The sequence below is a fragment of the Chrysochloris asiatica genome, unplaced genomic scaffold (genome assembly GCF_000296735.1).
Source record: "Chrysochloris asiatica unplaced genomic scaffold, ChrAsi1.0 scaffold00015, whole genome shotgun sequence".
NCBI lineage: Eukaryota > Metazoa > Chordata > Mammalia > Afrosoricida > Chrysochloridae > Chrysochloris > Chrysochloris asiatica.
Window position 1 is genome coordinate 2931368 of NW_006408533.1, and position 17672 is coordinate 2949039.

Here is a 17672-nt window from a genome sequence, read left to right on the forward strand (position 1 = left end):
ACCAGTCGATCCTCAGAAACCCTATACAGTGTCACTATGGGTCAGAAGTGACTCAATGGCACTTAACAACAGCAATAAATCAATGTACACCATATGTAGTAAACAGGTTTACTACATATTTTATGCACTGAGTATTCAGAGAGAAGAAAGATATTTGTAGTACGAAGAGAGTCAACAAGAGGCCTAAAGCAGTTGATCTCCAAATAAAAAGCCAATTAGATAGGCTCATGGAAGGTGGGGGGAAATCAGGAGAGAGAGATTCTGGGCAGAAAAGAAAGGACGAACCTTGATAAGACCCAGAGGCAGTGTGTCCTATGTGAATGAATGATTAATTATAGTACTTCTGCACAGTATATTACAGCATAAGGCAAAACCTCAGAAAAGGAGGTGAAAATTCATTTAGCAGTCAGAGTCTGAAGGGTTTTGTTATTTCACAACAGAAAGATTATTATATTGTCTGATAAGAATAGAAAGCATTGGTGGCACAGTGGATATGTACACAGCTTACTAACCGAAAGGTCTGCAGTTTGAACCCAACAGCAACTCTCGGGGAGAAAGATGTGGTAGTGTGCTTCAGTAAAGATTAGGGTTAGAAACTTTATGAAGCAGTTGTACTCTGTCCCATAGGGTTCTTGTAATTCAGAATCAATTCAAGAGCAATGGGCTTGGGTTTTCTGGGTTTTACAGGGATAGAGATACAGAGCACTTACAATGTTTCAAACAGGGAGACATGCTACTCAGATTTGTGTTATGGACAGAGTGTTCCTGCCATTGTGTGGCGATGGATTTCACAAACAGTAAGACTAGAGTCAGAGGAACCAATGAGAAAGCTGTATCAGTAATTTAATGAATGATGATAAGACGTTGAACTCAGACTATGGTAAAAAGTTAGGAAGAAGAAGATGGATTCAAATATATTAGATAAAATAGAGATAGCTTGATGACCAAGAGTATGTGAAGAAAAAGACCAAGAGGATCAATGTATCAACAAATGAAATAGAAAACATAGGAAGAAGCAAGTTTGAAGAAAGGATGATGTGTTCAAGTTTTAAAGTCACTAATTTTATGTGGGATCTGGTAGGAATGATGAATGTATACAATCATGTAACTACCATCATAATCAAGATACACATGTCTATCATACCCAAAGGTTTGGTTTTTGGAGATGCTGTTTGAAGAGCTGCCAGTATAGGGGTGATTGATAAAACTATGGAAGTAGATGGGAGTGCAGTGACCAGTGACTCACAGGTGTGGGCAGAAGAAGTATACAGGACATTCAGAGAGGTAGGAAGGGACCCAGAAAGCAAGATAGAAGAATGGCGTAAGTATTCTAAAACAGTGCACTGCATTGGTCCTTTGGGTCAAGAGAGACTCTAGAGAAGGTAGTTGCATTGGAATGATGGAAGCAATAGATTCCTTGTGGTAGGCGAAGAAAGTGAATGTCAAGAGAAAATAACACAACAATAGCAAGAGAAGTTTATGAAAAGGATCAAGATTGGACAACATCTATAGTTAAACGGCATTTAAATTATGAAAAGGAATTCTTGAATGAGTGTTGAAGAGTCAGGACTATCACCTCTTGGCCATCACTTATTTGTTGTGTGATGCTACAAAATGTCAATTTTCCCGGGCCTGTTTCCTTGTCTGCAACATAAGCTGACTAAGTTAAATGATCTCCATTGTTCTTTCCAGTCGGCCCTGTGGCCCTACCTGAGCAGTCTCAATCAACTGGAGTGTGCTCTGTCAGCTGGAGTGTGTGCATGAATAATTACTTGGACAAATCTAACTATGAAGGGTCCTGGAGAAATGGAGTCAGAATGGCAGATGATTCCAGTATCTACTGTAGACCTTCAAAGACAAGAGATATTCTGAGGTCCAGATGGGGCAACACCTGGCCAGAAAGCCAGTTGAGTATCAAGACACTCCAGAAGAACTACCATTCATTCAAAATATTCCAAATGTCAGAAACTATGTTTATGAGTGGAAAAAGATACATGACCAGTATTTTTCCTGCTTCAAATTATCTCCGTTTGTAAAAACTAGTCTCTGTATTATATTCATTGTAGTTTTTTGCATAAACTTGTATCATACTCAATCTTTGAAGGACAAAGGAAAAGAAGCAAAATATTATGCAAAACAAAATTTCCATTGCAAATTTAAATTAGTAATCATGGGATTGGAGCTTAAGTAATTTCTTTTTTTTCAAGTTTAGAAAGTGTTATGCAGAAGAAATGGGGTTCAAAATCAGATCATCTCTTTTCAAATCCAAATCTCTATATTTATTACATGACAACTTCTATTATCCTTGAGTGTCACATATCTTATCCTTCATCCATCTTTGAAAATATGTTTTTATATAGTGCTCATTCTTCTCTGATATGGCAGTGTATGATAAGCATTGGACTGCTAAACACAAGATTGGTGGTTCAAACCCACCAACTGCTCCTCAGAAACCCTATACAGGGTTGCTATGAGTCAGAACTGATTCAACGACCCATAACAACAACATTCTTTTCTAGATTTACATTTCACTTTAAATCCCTTTTAATTAGGTAATCTAAAAGCAAAAACCAAACTCACTGCCATTAAGTGAATTTTGCCTCATAGAGACCCTGTGTAGGGTTTATGAGATTGTAAATCTTTAGGAGAGCAGAAAACCTGTCTTAGAGCAGCTGGTGGGTTTGAACTGCCTGTCTTACAGTTAACAGTCCAACATCATTTTTAGTCTTTAAAAGATTCATACTACTGTCTATCAATATCCTTCTGTGATCATATGGCATGGTGCAGAAAAATCTAATCCTGTATTTGACAATATCATATATGTAGGTTTTATTTCCTGTGGTCTTCTTTTCTCTTCTGAAGTCTCAATTCTCAGCAAGAAAAAGACATGAAAATACCACCTACATTGCTAAGTCCTTCAATTCCTATGTAGGACACGGAAGTCAACACACATGCACGTTGTATGGTTTTTGTGATAAAATTTATTCCCATATCCTATACCTGTCTGTTGACAAAGATGTATACCTAATCCGGTGAAAACAGTACACACTATTTATAATGAAAAATCACAGAAGCTTAATTATGCTAACAGTGAATGCCGTGCACAGATGAATTTTTATTATGTCTTTTTCTTGCGAGCATTATTTGTAGACTTTTGGAAAGACTCTATGTATGTTAGGATCATTTTCAAGGTCAAGCCCCACTAACACTGCCTGTTGGTTAATTTTTAACTGTGGACAGTGTCAGGAAAGGAGGGGCCTGTACTTTTCTGACTTAAGTAATATCATGAAGAAAATGGGGATGAGGATGAGGATGGCATGGTGATCAAATAAGAGAACTTTTGAGACAACAGAAAACTTAAAACTGAATCTTAATATTTGGTCAATGAAGGGAATCACTACCACTCTTCTTATCAGGTTTAACAGAGAGGCGTCCTTGTGCATAAATGGTCATTTTTGACCATTAGAAGTAAAAACAACAACAACAACATTATTTTAAGAATTAAAATGAATATGTACTTTAAAAATCCTTTAAAATAGTATTCTATCCAAGTGTAGATATCAGTAAGTTTTCTAATTATCACAATTTTAGGTAGAATTAGACCTGACCGTGCCTTAAGGATAGATTTTTCTTAATCAAGAATTAACCAAATGAACATCATGTAAAGACTATCTGTATATCCTTCTTTGAAATGTTTCATCTCAAATGGTGTGTGTGTGTGTGTGTGTGTATACACACACACACACACATATAATGTATAAATATCACAAAATACAAATATCACAAAATAGAAACAGGCATATACCTTTCCATAAATGATCTAACAAGTGAGCCTGATTTTGCTTAGCTTGAAATACATACACATCAACACATGCAACAATACAGTTATTTTCATCAGTTTTATATACTATTTAAATTAAACTGAAATATGTTAAGCATAGCAAAAAAAAAAAAAAATTGGAGGGAGTACTTTGGTGCATAAATGTTATTTTAAGAAGCATGGTTTTTTAAAACAAAACAAACTATAATACATTTGAGGAACAACTGGAGAAATTTGAATATAAACTTCCAGTAGATGACATTATGGGTGTCCTTGTAAATAAATGGTCATTTTTGACCATTAGAAGAAAAAATGCCCAACATTATTTTAGGAATGAAAATGAACAAGTACTTTAAAAGAACATTTAAAATAGTACTCTGTATAAGTGCAGTTGTCAATAAGTTTTCTAATGATCACAATTTTAGGTAGAATTAGAATTGTAATGCATCAAGCTAATTTCTTGATTTTCTTGGCTGATGAGTTTATTGTCAAATAGGAATGTGTTCTTATCATCAGGAGATGTCATGGTATCTTCAACTTACAATCATCTGTCTTAGGTTAATAAAAATAACTCCAGCAAGAAAGCAAAAAAATGAATCTGATAAAATGGTGTCACATGAGAAGTCTGGAATACAGATACAGAGAGAAAGAGGTGTGCGTTCACTTTGTGGTTCCTTTAACTTTTGTATAGGCTTGGTGCTGGGGCGCGTGGAGTCAGTTCCGACTCATAGCGACCCTGTACAGGGTTTCCGAGACTGTAAATCTTTATGGGAGCAGAAAGCCTCATCTTTTTCCTGTGGAACAGCTGGTAGTTTCGAACAGCTGAATTTAAGGTTCACAGCCCAATTCGTAACCACTACGCTAAAGGTTTAGATAGTTTTAAAATAAGTTGGAAAAAATCATTTATTCCACATGACTGTAACTACCAAGATTTGTTTCAAAAGAAATGATTTGATTCAACACATGAGTCATGAGCCATTATCCAGACTATATTTTTCCAGCTGTCCTTGTCAATCTGAAAGCCTTCACTTATTTCAATGAGGAAAGTGCAGATTTACTTGTGGTGGGAGAAGGAGAAGAAGCTTCAAAGTTTGGGAGTTTGCTGTCACACAGATGCCACAATTCATGAAGACAGCTCTGTATCAGTCTTCTCAGCTCTCCCCTACCAGCTGACTGATGGCTATCTGCAGGGAGATGCAGGGGGGCCTCCAAGATGGTGTGAGTGCAGAGGGAAGATAAGGAAAATGCACTGACCCCAAACTGAAGGGAGGTGCTTCTCCCTGGGGCTTTCATTTGGATGGATCATCAGATAGGGACAGGTAGGAAACAGGAAAGCCCTATTAGAAACCAGGTGATAACGCAGGAAGAAATCATACTAAAATGAACCAGCCTGGGCTCAGCTTCAAGAAATGACAGCTTATAGAACAATTTCATTTCTTACACTCATTGCAGCACAGAAAACATGAGACTCTTCAATAAGGGGCATGGGGAATGCTTTTGCAACTTAAACCCAGAGAGTGAGGATTTGGGGAGAGTGCCTTTAAACAGATACGGGCATGTGGTGCTTAAAAACACCGGGGGGTGGGTTGCAAAGCATTTCGAGAAAATATTTTCATCGCTACCACAAAAAACAAAAAACAAAAAGAAGCAGTGAATGCCAAGAACATACCAAAAAGTCACCCCTACCTAATGTATTACTCAGAAATAGATCTATATTCTTTTTAATTTTCTCTTTGAAGTCAGCATGATAGAACGCAGTACCTTACTTTTATGTCATTATCCCTCTAACATAAACACAAGCCATAGCTGGGCATTTCAACGTGTGGTGAAGCTATGCTGAGATTCCAGATCTCAGTGGTGTTGGCATGAGTGCTGGTCTCTTCAGTCATAGAGAAGACAATATCGTAGGGAGACTGGAATTAGTCCTATTTTGCACCATTCAAGCCAAAATACTGCTATCAAGAAGCAAGCAACTGCTAGCTAATGATTATAGGTGGGCGGGGGGAACATAAGATTTCAATCAAAGCATCTCTTAGCACACGGCAATAAATAAAGCTGGGAAAAGTGTAAACATATAGTAGGAACCATTTCTGGAGGTTAAATAGCAAACATTGAAAAAGGCAAGTTACCTCATCCGACTGGGAGGGGCTGATTCTGGGCATTGGCGATACTTGTGGAGTTTTCAACTGTGTGTTGTTGCTATCTGGCACGAGCTCCCTGTGGATGGTTTGGATGTGATTCTGGAGTTCACTTTCAGATTCAAATTTAACATTACAACTTGAGCAGCGCGTCTTTAGTGCCCCTGCCTTGCCTTTACCCTCAATGGCACTAAGATTTTCATTCTGGCCCAAACTGGGTCTGTTCGTGCCGGGAGGGATGTTGATGCCAGGGCTACTACTCTTACTGAGATTCACACAACCAGCACACAGACCATATGGCAAACCATTGATGTCAAGTTTCACCAGATCTTGCTTTGAACGGAATTCTTTGAGGCAAGATGCGCACTTGTACAGTTTTGGGACGTGCTGGCCACGCCCTGTGGCCTGCACTGCTGCCCCATTCCCTGTCTTTTGCATGTGGAATGTCCCATGGATTTTGAGTTCCAAGGTGGAGGTCACTGTCTGCATGCAGACCACGCAGCGGAATCCTGTCAGGGAGTTTCTCAAGTCAGGGTGCATTTGGCAATGCTCCAAGAACTCCTCCTCGCTCTGGAGAGGCATCTTGCAAATCCGGCAGTTTCCAGTATCAAGACTCTTACTGTGTGTGACTTTGTGTTCAGTAAGAGTTAAGAGAGAGGGGAAGCGCTCTCCGCAAATGGGGCACATGTAGTGTTTGACAGGTCCCAAGTGGGTCTGCATGTGTTCTCGGAGGCCGTTTTCAGAGAAGAAGGTTCGAGAGCACACGTTACACTTATAATTCCCTTTAATGAGCTCGGCTTTCTTCTTCACGATGGCACTTTCTCCGGGTCTGATGTTGTGGTCTCGCAGCTGATGGTTCTGCAGCAGAGTCTCCATCGTGTAAGCCGCGCCACAAATGTCGCACCCGTACATGGGCTCTGAGGTGTCCACATCTTCCTCGCTCCCGTCGTGGCTGTTGTGGGACTCCTGGCTGTTGGTCAGCAAGGTCTGGAGCTCCACTTCCTCTTTCTGCACTTGCTCAGAAGCGCCGTTGGTTCCACAGTTGGGAGTCTTAGTTTCAAACACACAATGCTTTTCCCTCAAGTGTTTCTCCAGCAGAATGATGGCATGGAACGCTTTGCTGCAGAACTTGCAGTTGTATTTCTTACTGTGAGTGGTGATGTGGCACTGAAGCTCGACCTCCGTGCCAAAGGACTCGCCACAGAAAATGCACTTATGCACTTTCCCTTGATTTTCCAGGTGGTTGTGCTTCACGTGGAGCTGCAAGTCCGTCTCGTTGCGGAAGTCCCAGTTACAAGACGTGCACCTATAGACTTTCTTTTCATTACTGTGCTTTACAGCCAAGTGGAGCTGAATGGAGACTTTCGAATCAAAAACCTCTTGGCAGAGGGTGCAGCGGAAGAAGACAAAGGTGTGCATGTCCAGCAGGTGTTTCTGAAGGTCATCCACTGATGTGAACTGTTTATCACAACTCTCACAGATGTAGTATGTTGAGGTGATCATGAAATGAATGGTTACGTGCTTCAGCAAGGATTCTTGGTTTGGGAATTCCTTGTTACACTGAGGACAGGTCAATTTCGGCAGCACAGTGTCGAGATGAGTTTTCAGGTGAGTCTGAAAGCTGTCTAGGGACGTGTACTTAGCACCACACTGATTACAGATATACTCTCCTGCCGGCCGCGGAGGGGCACCTCCTACCGCCTGCATCATCTTGAGAGATGTCTGTTCAAGGGCCACAGGAGACAGGGGGCTCAAGGCTCTGGACTTCTTCCCATTGTGAATATAATTCAGGGCTAAGGGAATGTTTTTATGATTCTCTTTGATATGTTTGTTCAGTTTCAGAACGCTGTTGAATATTGGTGAATTTGTACAATAGGAACAAGAATAGACTTCTACTACTGGCTCTTTTGGAGTCCCAAGTACTGGAGATCCAAATCGAGAGCCACTGAGGTCACAGTGGACCTGTCTTATGTGCTCTTCAAGGGAAGAGTCAGTGAGAAATCCCATATAGCAATGGGGACAAAAGAACGCGTTACTATCCTTAGCTGCAGGGTTCGCAAATCCATGCGAACATCTGATATGTTCCTGAAGAGTGTTGAGGTCATTGACAACTTCAGAACAGAAGTTGCACTGGTAGACTATGGCAGGCATTGCAGAGACAATCAGACCTGGGTCCTGAGCTTCATGCACTTGCTTAAGATGCTCATTCAGGTTGTAGAGTGAGGGCAATACCTCCAAGCAATACTGACAAATGTGAGCCTGTTCTGGCTTATCTAAATGCATAGTTTTCAGGTGAATCTGCAGAACTGCAAGACTCGAAAATAACTGTTTGTTGCAGTAAATACAGCTGTAGGTGACTTTCGCTTGTTTACTTGAGGGACCCGTCAGGTCAGAGGTTTGCTGAGCTGCCCGCTTCCTGCCTCTACTCTTTGGGATTGGCGGGGCAGCTTCCACCATTGTTGAGCTGTCCACAGAGAGGTTGGAATCTGGAGTGGTGCTGGACACCGACGTGTAGCCCACTGTAACCAGAGAAGGGCTGTTGCTATGGTTACATGACTCAGGTTGCTGGTGACTGTCCATGTGGCTGTACAGCTCCTCAACAGTGTGAAAACTTTCTGAGCAAATGCTACATGAGTTCTTCTTCTCCCCACTGTGCACCTGCTCCATGTGGTTCATGAGGGAGGTCTCTTCTACAAAAAGCTCGTGGCAGTAGACACACTGGAGGGCCGCCCGGTCCTCGTTGGGGGAGCACTCGGGGTGGCACTCCGCAATGTGCTTCTGAAGGTCTTCCGGGAAGTCAAAACCTTCCTCGCACTGGCTGCACTTCTGAGTGTCCTTCATTTTCCAGTCCTCCATCCTGGAACCAGACTGGGAGCCGTCCTTGTTCCTCTCATGAACTTGCATATGTCCGTGTAAAGAACTAGAAGAGAGGAACCCACGGCGACAAATGGCACATTTATATGGCTTGTTGGATGTGTGAGTCTTTAAGTGGATCTTCAAGTGATCACTCCTGGAGAATGCAGCATCACATTCACTGCAGTGGTACTTCTTGTCCCCAGTGTGAAGTTTTATATGGCGATCTCGGCTTCGCTTGTGTTTGAACAGCCGACTGCAGTAGGTGCACTTGAAAGGCAGTTTGTCACTGTGGCTCTGCTCATGGTGCTTCAGGTAGCTGAGGCGGCTAAACGACTTGTCACAGAATTGGCACGGGTATGGAAGTCCAGGGCCACCTTCTTCCTCTCCAAAATCGCAACCTTCTCCATGGCTCGGTGAAGTCTGGTCCTTGCTAGAAGGTGAGGAAGCAGGCCAAGAGCAGGTGGGATCATCTTCAACATCCACTCCATCTGTAATAAGAACCAATGGAACAATTCAAAGATGAGGGTACTGCACCATTTCAACAAGTAGGCATGGTTGGACTATCTAGAACATTTCAAATAAATAAATATTAGGAGGAGGGAATATTTGAATGCAACACTTTTAAAGTCTGAGACCCAAAAGCTTCTATTCTACACCGATTCTTTAAAAAAAAAAAAACTAGGTTGTAAAATATAAAAAGATATTAAATAGTTCTACGTCTAAATTATTCTTTTATTACTTTTTATCATTCTTCCTTAGAAACAAGGTATATATTACACTTTGACAATTTTATTAAAATGTGGATTTTAATATATTTAATGTTTCTTTTGTATTCATTCTAAAATGATTTGCATATTATGTGAGCATCTGAAGAGCCAAATGAAAAGAGGAAATATTATAAGAATGATTTAAAATTAATGCAGTCAACCCAGATGTCTAATATTTAATAAAAAATTCCCTCTGCATTTTGCTTGTTTTTATATAAAAAGGCAATTCTGAAGACCAAAATCTTTTATAGGGTTATTATTGATACAGACCTTATTGCTTTCAGCAAAAAAATATTAAAAAGTAAGCACATGAAAGAAGACAGAAAACACAATAATAATTATGTCTTGTGTAATGAAAGACAACCAGGATTTCTTCAATAACAGAGAGATTCGAATACCATAGGCCAGCAAATGGTTTATTAAATATTAGAAGGGTACTGCTAGATATTACATACAGCTAGGATCAGCTGAGATCAAGAAAAAAAATGAGAGCTTTGCAAGGGCCAGGTTTTAATAGTGTACTTTGTTTGGGAAGTTCAAGAGGTGGCCCACCATTTCTTCCTTTTGCAAAGGCTTCAGTGGCCTGAACTTCCTTAGCTAAACAGGACCTGCACTTTGAGGTGAGCAGAAACAAAGCAACTTGTGAAAAGCTGGAAACAGGAAAAGTGATAAATGATTATGGTAAACGCTAAAAGATTTATGAGTAACAAAGAGAAGACAAACAAGGCTGAAAGCCAGATATAAACGTAGCAAGTTATCCAATAAAGTAGCTCTACCTGTATTAGGTGGATTTTATAACTACGTTCTTAGCAAATGTTCACCCTTATTTCTGTAGTCTTCTTAACATCCAAATGGAAAATAAGACCTTTTCAAAACAGGTTGTGAGACCTCTTTTTCACTTTTCAAAACCATCTATCATCTGTGATCAGAAGAAATTTTAAAAGCTTTTCACTCTCCAGAAGAGTGAGACTTCTCATAAACACACACAAGTAAAAATACACACAGTGGAGGTGGTGGGGATGGTGTTTCCATTATAAAATGTTAGTACAATACTCAATTAGATAATATAAAATAATTAAATCCTCTAAAACAAAAGCTCACCCCCAAGCTAAATTGCTAGCATAAAAGTCAAAACTGGTCAGCATTGTAACAACAAATTCCAAGTCTGCTTTCTTTTAGGTAACAAGATTTTACTAGATTATCAACCTCTTGCTTATCCACAGGAAACAGATGAGGATCATTCCTTTCCTGCATCTAGAAACTGATGACAACACCATCTCACTATCAATGCCAGATGGCAACCATCTAACTCTGAGAAAACAACCAAACACCATTCCTGGATCTTTGCCCAATGCAACAAACAAAGCTTCATGATACAAGTTGAAAACCGCATGATTTTGCATCCTCCTTTATATGACTCCATAACCCAACATGTTACTAGTATTAAACAGAGCCTGATAATTGTTTGCATGATTTTATACTTAAGGGTGAATAAAATGAAAGGCATGTGCAGACCAATTCAACTTGCCACCCAGCTTATAGAAAAACAGTTAACAAATAAATCTATTAAAAGCTCAGTGATGATTCTAGCACTCCCTTGTAAAGTCACCAAGACTTTATATCCTTACACAAATCCAAGTATTTACTACTTCCCCAGGATTGCAAAAATACTATTTCTTAGACTTGCTTATAAGTATTCTAAGCCAAAACTACCATATTTCATGTTTCACTTTCATGCTAAAATTCTGTTGTTTCATTTAAAATTATTTTCAAACACATCATCTCATTGGTACATTGGGGGAAATCAGTGAATCAGAATTTGTCATGCATCTAGTGTGGAAGAATACAACTATTGAGCCTAAAAATTTAGTAAGTGAATTTATTATGAAGTTGTAGATTGTATACAGGCATGATGTATCATTATACAATCGTATAAAACGTTATAGAGCCATAGGCCATTATAAATAGTGTATAGTCACTGATACAATGCTTAAATTATGATTTTGTTTGTGGTCCATGCCTGACTCTACCTTTTATTACATAACGGTTCTCCTCAGCTTGTTAAGTCTCAACAGTTTGTCAAGTGAGCTGAGAGTTAAGTTAAGCTCAAATTTTTACCTAAATCAGGAATCAAGGGAGCTGGAGGCTTCTCCCCACACATATCCCAAACACTCCAGTACCTACAACTTTAGGATTAGAATTCCTTATTTGGTCTTAAATAATGAACAATCATAGAAGATGTGTTTTTGTAAGTGAAATAAAGAAAAATCACCTACAGAATTATCAAGTCTCTGGTAGCGTAGTGGTTACGAATCAGGCTGTGAACCTTAAGGTTAGCGGTTCGAAACTACCAGCCGCTCCGCGGGAGAAAGATGAGGCTTTCTACTCCCATAAGGATTTACACCCTCGGAAACCCTGTACAGGGTCGCTATGGGTCTGAACCGACTTGACAGCACTTAACAACAACAACAAAGGCTAGGGGATGGGTTAAGAATTATAATGTTTGAGCAGAGAATACTATTCTTAAAACAAACAGCAGATTTCCTGAAAGACTAATTTCTGTTTTAAAATATAAATTGAAGCATCTCAGTTTACTAATACTGTCAATGGGCCTATTCTCTCAGGGACACACAATGAACTCACTAACTAGAATTCCCAGTGGAAGAAGGCTCCTACTTTAAGAGTATCAGACTCTCCTAACTAAGACTTTGTGTTTTTATTGTTACCAACATTTTCTGATGACTTCCAAAGTCTTTGGAAAACCACCAATCCCGTTAACTTGAACTTTTTAGCTGCCAAACACAAAAAAAATTATGGTCAAATTCCTAATACTGATTTAAACCATTTCCATTTCTTTTAGCATATGGAAGAAACTTGGGAGAATCCTTTCAGCTTCCTTTTCTGAATCAATTTGAACTTTTTCCCCCTATGGCACTCACTACTGAGTGCCTCTTAGGAGTGTCTTTAGGTGTTAAGGCAAGTTTTCAGCATTTCAATGTGAAGTACTTAGCATGTCCATGTTAAAATTTAATTTTTGAAGGAATCAATCACTTTACACTAGCTGTAGCTCCCACAGCTAGGGAGACAAAAAAATTAAAAAATAAACACACACACAAAAAGAAAACTTTGCTAGAAACTAGCTACCCAGCCTAAAAGTCTATTTAAAGATGCAAATGTGTGTGCATAGTTAGTGCAGATGTTTTTTCTTCGGCCACTGTACTTGCTGAGTTTCACCATTTCCATAAAGCACATTAAAACAAGTGTGTGAACACTCCGAGATGAAAGTCTCCAACACTCCTGAGACTTTCGGTGGAAAGTAGAGCCGCCTGACTTTTCTCCAAGCAGACAGGAATGCCCATGATTCAGCAGCCTGAGTAAATAAAAGAGGTCCTTATTTCCTAATTTCTCTGGCTGGCCACACTGCAGCAGCCTCTGTGTTCCTGCCAAAGGGGACGCAGAACTGGGACTACACCCAGCCGCTGAAGGCCTGTCTTTGTTAGCCAGCCAGGCTTTCCCGACCATCTTCTGGCAACAAAACCGCCATATCCTGCAAGGAAGACCTCCATCTCGAGCTCGATGGTTCTCTCATCTGCCTAAATGGACCAAACAACAGATTTCGCCTGGTCTGGGTTGGAGGAGGACAGCTGGAAACTCAGTTAGTAGCAGGGCAACACCTGTTCAGTCATATTTATTGGGAAAGTGCTCACTAACAGAAAAGTCAAGAAACACTAGAAGGAGTTATTCCACAGGAAAAAGGCACCAGAGTACAAAGTCCCCTTGTGATGTGAGCCAACCTGTGGAGGAGGGAGCAATGACTGGAACCACGTTTAACCTAGCTGCTGCTCAGGGAAGGGCCACTCCAGTCATTAATGGGGCCTGAGCCTCGGTTTGCATCTTCTCCCTGGAGAAAAAAAACAGCTGATGGACCCTGCTGCTCCATGACTTTCAGATCTAATTGAACTCGTCAGAAATTGAAATGCACGCGTGCACACACACATAAAGAAAGATGAAGAGAAGATGTGCAGGACGGTTAGGGGTCGCTGCTGATGCTTCTTCAGTACAAGTCTTCTGTGGTGCCTTGTATGTTACTATGATGCTGAAAACTAAGCCAGTGATATTTCAGATACCAGCAGGGTCACTCATGGTGAGCAGGTTTCACCAGAACTTCCAGAGTAAGACAAACTAGGAAGAAAGGTCTAATGATCTGCTTCTAAAAATTAGCCAATGGAAACTTAATCACAAGATAATATTGTCTACTGTGTGTTAAAGACCGAGGGACAGGCTTGTGAAGTATACCCTTTGGTTGTTTGATGATGCATGGAGAGGATTGTAATCATGGCAATGAAACGATCTATGATAGGATGAATGTAAAGTTAATGTTCTCCCATATAAACTATCACATAATTCACAATAAAAACTTTTTTTAAAAAATGATAATATTGTCTAATACAGTTCTGACAGATGCGTACCTCAGGTTGGACAACAATAATAGACCCAAACCAAAGGGATTCATAAAGATGAAGTGGGCCCAGGCAGCATCTTGTTCTGTTCTACATAAGGGCACCATAAATGGGAGCCAAATTGAGGGTAACTAAAACAGCAACTATTATTGAGCTTTCTGAGGACAGGAACTATGCCTTCCAAAATGCTGACTCCTATACTATGGATAATTGGAAGATGTGAAGGAGAAAATGAAAGGCACAAACTACTTGATTGAATTACTTTAGATGTTAAATACCAACATTTCTGAAATTATGGAAACTTCCAAGACTTCTAGCTCTTCAGGGGCTTTAAGAAACTGAATGACTGGTACCTTCTGCTACCTGAGCTCATTCATTGTAACGGCACGGTGCCCTCTTCAGTGCCCAAGGATTCCGTATTATGTGCACGCAAGTGTGGCACTGTGGAGTAATGCACTGGATTGCAAAGTCAGTTGAACTGCAAGGTCAGTTGTCCAAGAGCTCACTAGTCGCTCCTCGGAAACCCTATTCAGGGTCGCTATGAGTTGTAACCAACTCATCAGCACTTAATAACAACAAGTGCTACACAGCAAGGTTTCCTTTACAGGAGCAGGATCTGCACCAGTGGTTCTTTTTCAAGGGAGGGAAAGAAGCACACAATACCAACACGTCTGCTACTTCTCTTTTCAGGAGTGCAGTGATTCAGAATGAGAGCTAAAAGGCAGGAGTCTGGAGTTTTATTTCTAGCTTCATAACTGACTTAGAGGGTGACCTGGCCAAGTCATTTAATCTGCCCTTACCTAGGTATTTCACCTGCAATATGAAGATAATAATTCTTACTACTTACCCTCTAGGGTGTTACAAAGATTAGTGAATGTTTCTAGGACACCTTATCATCTCTAGAAGAAAAACTGCATGTGTAAACAAAAAGATTTATGTGTTGCATGTATTTATGTTTCCATGTGTAAGCATCTATGCATATAGTATCCACATATTCTAGCATTTTCTTTTCCTTAATGGAACTTCTAGAATATTAGTTTTAAGGACTGGTCCAACAGAAATCATCAGTGCATTAAGCATTCACAGTTGTATAAGTAGTCAGCAAGAAAATAACATAAAGTTAGTGATAGATAAAAACTAATGGACCATAAACCCATGCTGACTACTGAAGTATCATACACAGCATATAATCTTGGATCTTTATAGACAGGTAACTTTGGAACGGGTATTTTGCGATGCAAGTTTGAGACCAACTATGTAATTATCTCATTTCCCCTTAAAGCACAAACAATCACAATCATTGCATTATTTAGCATCAAAATAATAATTAAACATAGTAGGTTATTTTTTTAAAGTGTCAAGTATTAGGTTAAAAAATGTAACAAAAAATACATTTCCAGGTTATTTTCTCTTTGGGCTTAAGTTTTTTATTTTTTATTTTTTTAATTTCACCAGCAAACTAACAGCAGCTTTGAACTTTCATACTAAATACAATTTAAAACATTTTTTTTTTATTAAACTACCTGAGCCCACCTTAAAATAGGCTTAAGATTCCTGAAGGAAATACAGAGGTGTACACAAATGCTAAGAGAAGTTACCTACTTAAATAGAACATTTTGAATGAGTGTTTTTTTTTTTTTAGTAGACACAAAGGTACTGGGGATATGTCAACTCCATGCCATACCAATAATAATTATACATCATCATATGTGACATCATCTAACCAAATTACATAACACAGGTTCAAGAATTTTATGTAACAATTTAAATTGTTAAAGGGTAGATTATTCTAAATACAACCAATATGCATTAATACACAATTGTTTCCATTCAGTCTCAATAGAAATGTCAGCCATTTTAGAAAAGTTGCACATTTAACCATATAACTATCATGCTTTCTTTGTTTTAAATAAACAGGTCCCACTGAATTCACTTCTTTGTCATGTAACTTATTGAACTACTTGAAAATCTCTACTCTTTACTGGGCATTCAAAAGAGAAACGTGAACTTTAAAATTATTTATAATTCACAGATGTTTTTAAAATGTCAATATTGCAAATTGTTCTGGAAGGACCAATTAAATGTGGTAACAGTTATGAAGCAAAAGGGTGTGGATCTAAATAAAGGAGGTTACCCATTAATAATAGCAGTTGAGGGAAGTAAGAATTGATGGTGTGAGCTTTTTAAACAGTCTTAAAATGACTTCTAGATATCTGAGCTCAGAGTTTATTTTTGTTTGTTTCAGTACTTCCTAATAAAAAAGAGATGCACTTTGCCCAACAGTCCTTTACTGCTTAAGAGGAAGCTACACAAGAGATAAGAAGTTGTTATCACTCCTCTACTGCTCTCCTCAGGTAATCCTTGTCTCTACATCATTATGTCTCTTTCACTAGACACATTTCTATTACAAGTGTGAGTGAGTACAATGTTTTGCTTGCTGTTACTTAAAGTTCAATTGAACAGACGGAGTTCAGTGCATTCCATCTTCCACAGCCAAATTAAATAGAAAACAGTGCATTCTTAAGCAGTTCACATTTAACTCCACCTCTCAAATCAGAGGAAAAAGCTGACTGAGACAAGTTAAAGAACAGTCATCGTCTAACACACGGAAATCGAGACATTGTGTTTCTGAAGCCAGACAGAAGGAAAAGTGGTTTCCAATTATGTAGGGGGTGAGAACTATTTTATTTTTTCTATCTTTTGGCTCACTTTAAAGTATATATAACTAGTGATAAGCAGCAATCTTTTGGTGCTTAATAATTGGCAGCCATGTATTATTACACATCTGTTTATAGTGTGTGACGGATGGTGAGCGCTGTAAGTTGTTTAATATGTTTATTTTTCCTTTAATAATGATAGACATGAACAGAGTGAGTTTCCCAAGTCTGTATTGGTTGTTTTTTTTTTTTTTTTCCTCTACTATTCTGAGTTAGAAAACATTAGTTACTATTTATTCCTGTGTTTATCTATGACCTCATGACACAAAAAATCTGAAGTTCTTCACTGCTTGCTTAGTTCATTCATTGAATTTGATAAATTTATAAAGCAACTACTACTGTGTTCTGATCTGACACTATGTTTATGAACTCTAGAAATTTCTTGTTTCATTTTTCCCCTATATCTTTGCATGTAATATCAAAACAGTACAGCGTACCTAATAGTTAATATTATAAGAATCAAGCATGGCATTGTATGAAAGAGCATTCTGAACTGTCAAAATATACAAATGTACTGACATATTACTACTATTATGATAGTCAAAAGTACCTTCAAATTATAACTGATAAATGTGAAAACAGTAAAAAAGTAGAAATTAACTATGGTTGTTGTTGTTAAGTACCGTGGAGTCGGTTCCAACTCATAGTGACCCTTAATGGAACTTCTAGAATATTAGTTTCCGAGGTTGTAAATGTATACGGGAGCAGAACGCCTCATCTTTCTCCTGCGGAACCACTGGTAGTTTCCAACTGCTGACCTTGAGGTTGGCAGCCTGACTTGTAACCACTATGCTACTTCAGATGAAGATTATAATAATTATAAAAGACATAAGGAGCATATATGTTGAAAATAAAAATAAGCATAAAAAAGCACCACTACGTAGGAAAATCTTGTGAAGGCTACTTATAAATAT

At 39.0% G+C, this 17672-nt stretch overlaps 1 protein-coding gene across 2 annotated transcripts in view; it reads right to left on the reverse strand.

The window, feature by feature from the left end:
* ZNF521 (zinc finger protein 521) overlaps window positions 1-17672 on the reverse strand; it is a 381618-nt gene that overhangs the window by 205738 nt on the left and 158208 nt on the right. For both annotated transcript variants that reach the window (XM_006835027.1, XM_006835028.1), the window contains exon 4: window positions 5950-9302. In XM_006835027.1, coding sequence (XP_006835090.1) covers window positions 5950-9302 — 3353 coding nt within the window. The remainder of the gene's footprint in view (window positions 1-5949; window positions 9303-17672) is intronic.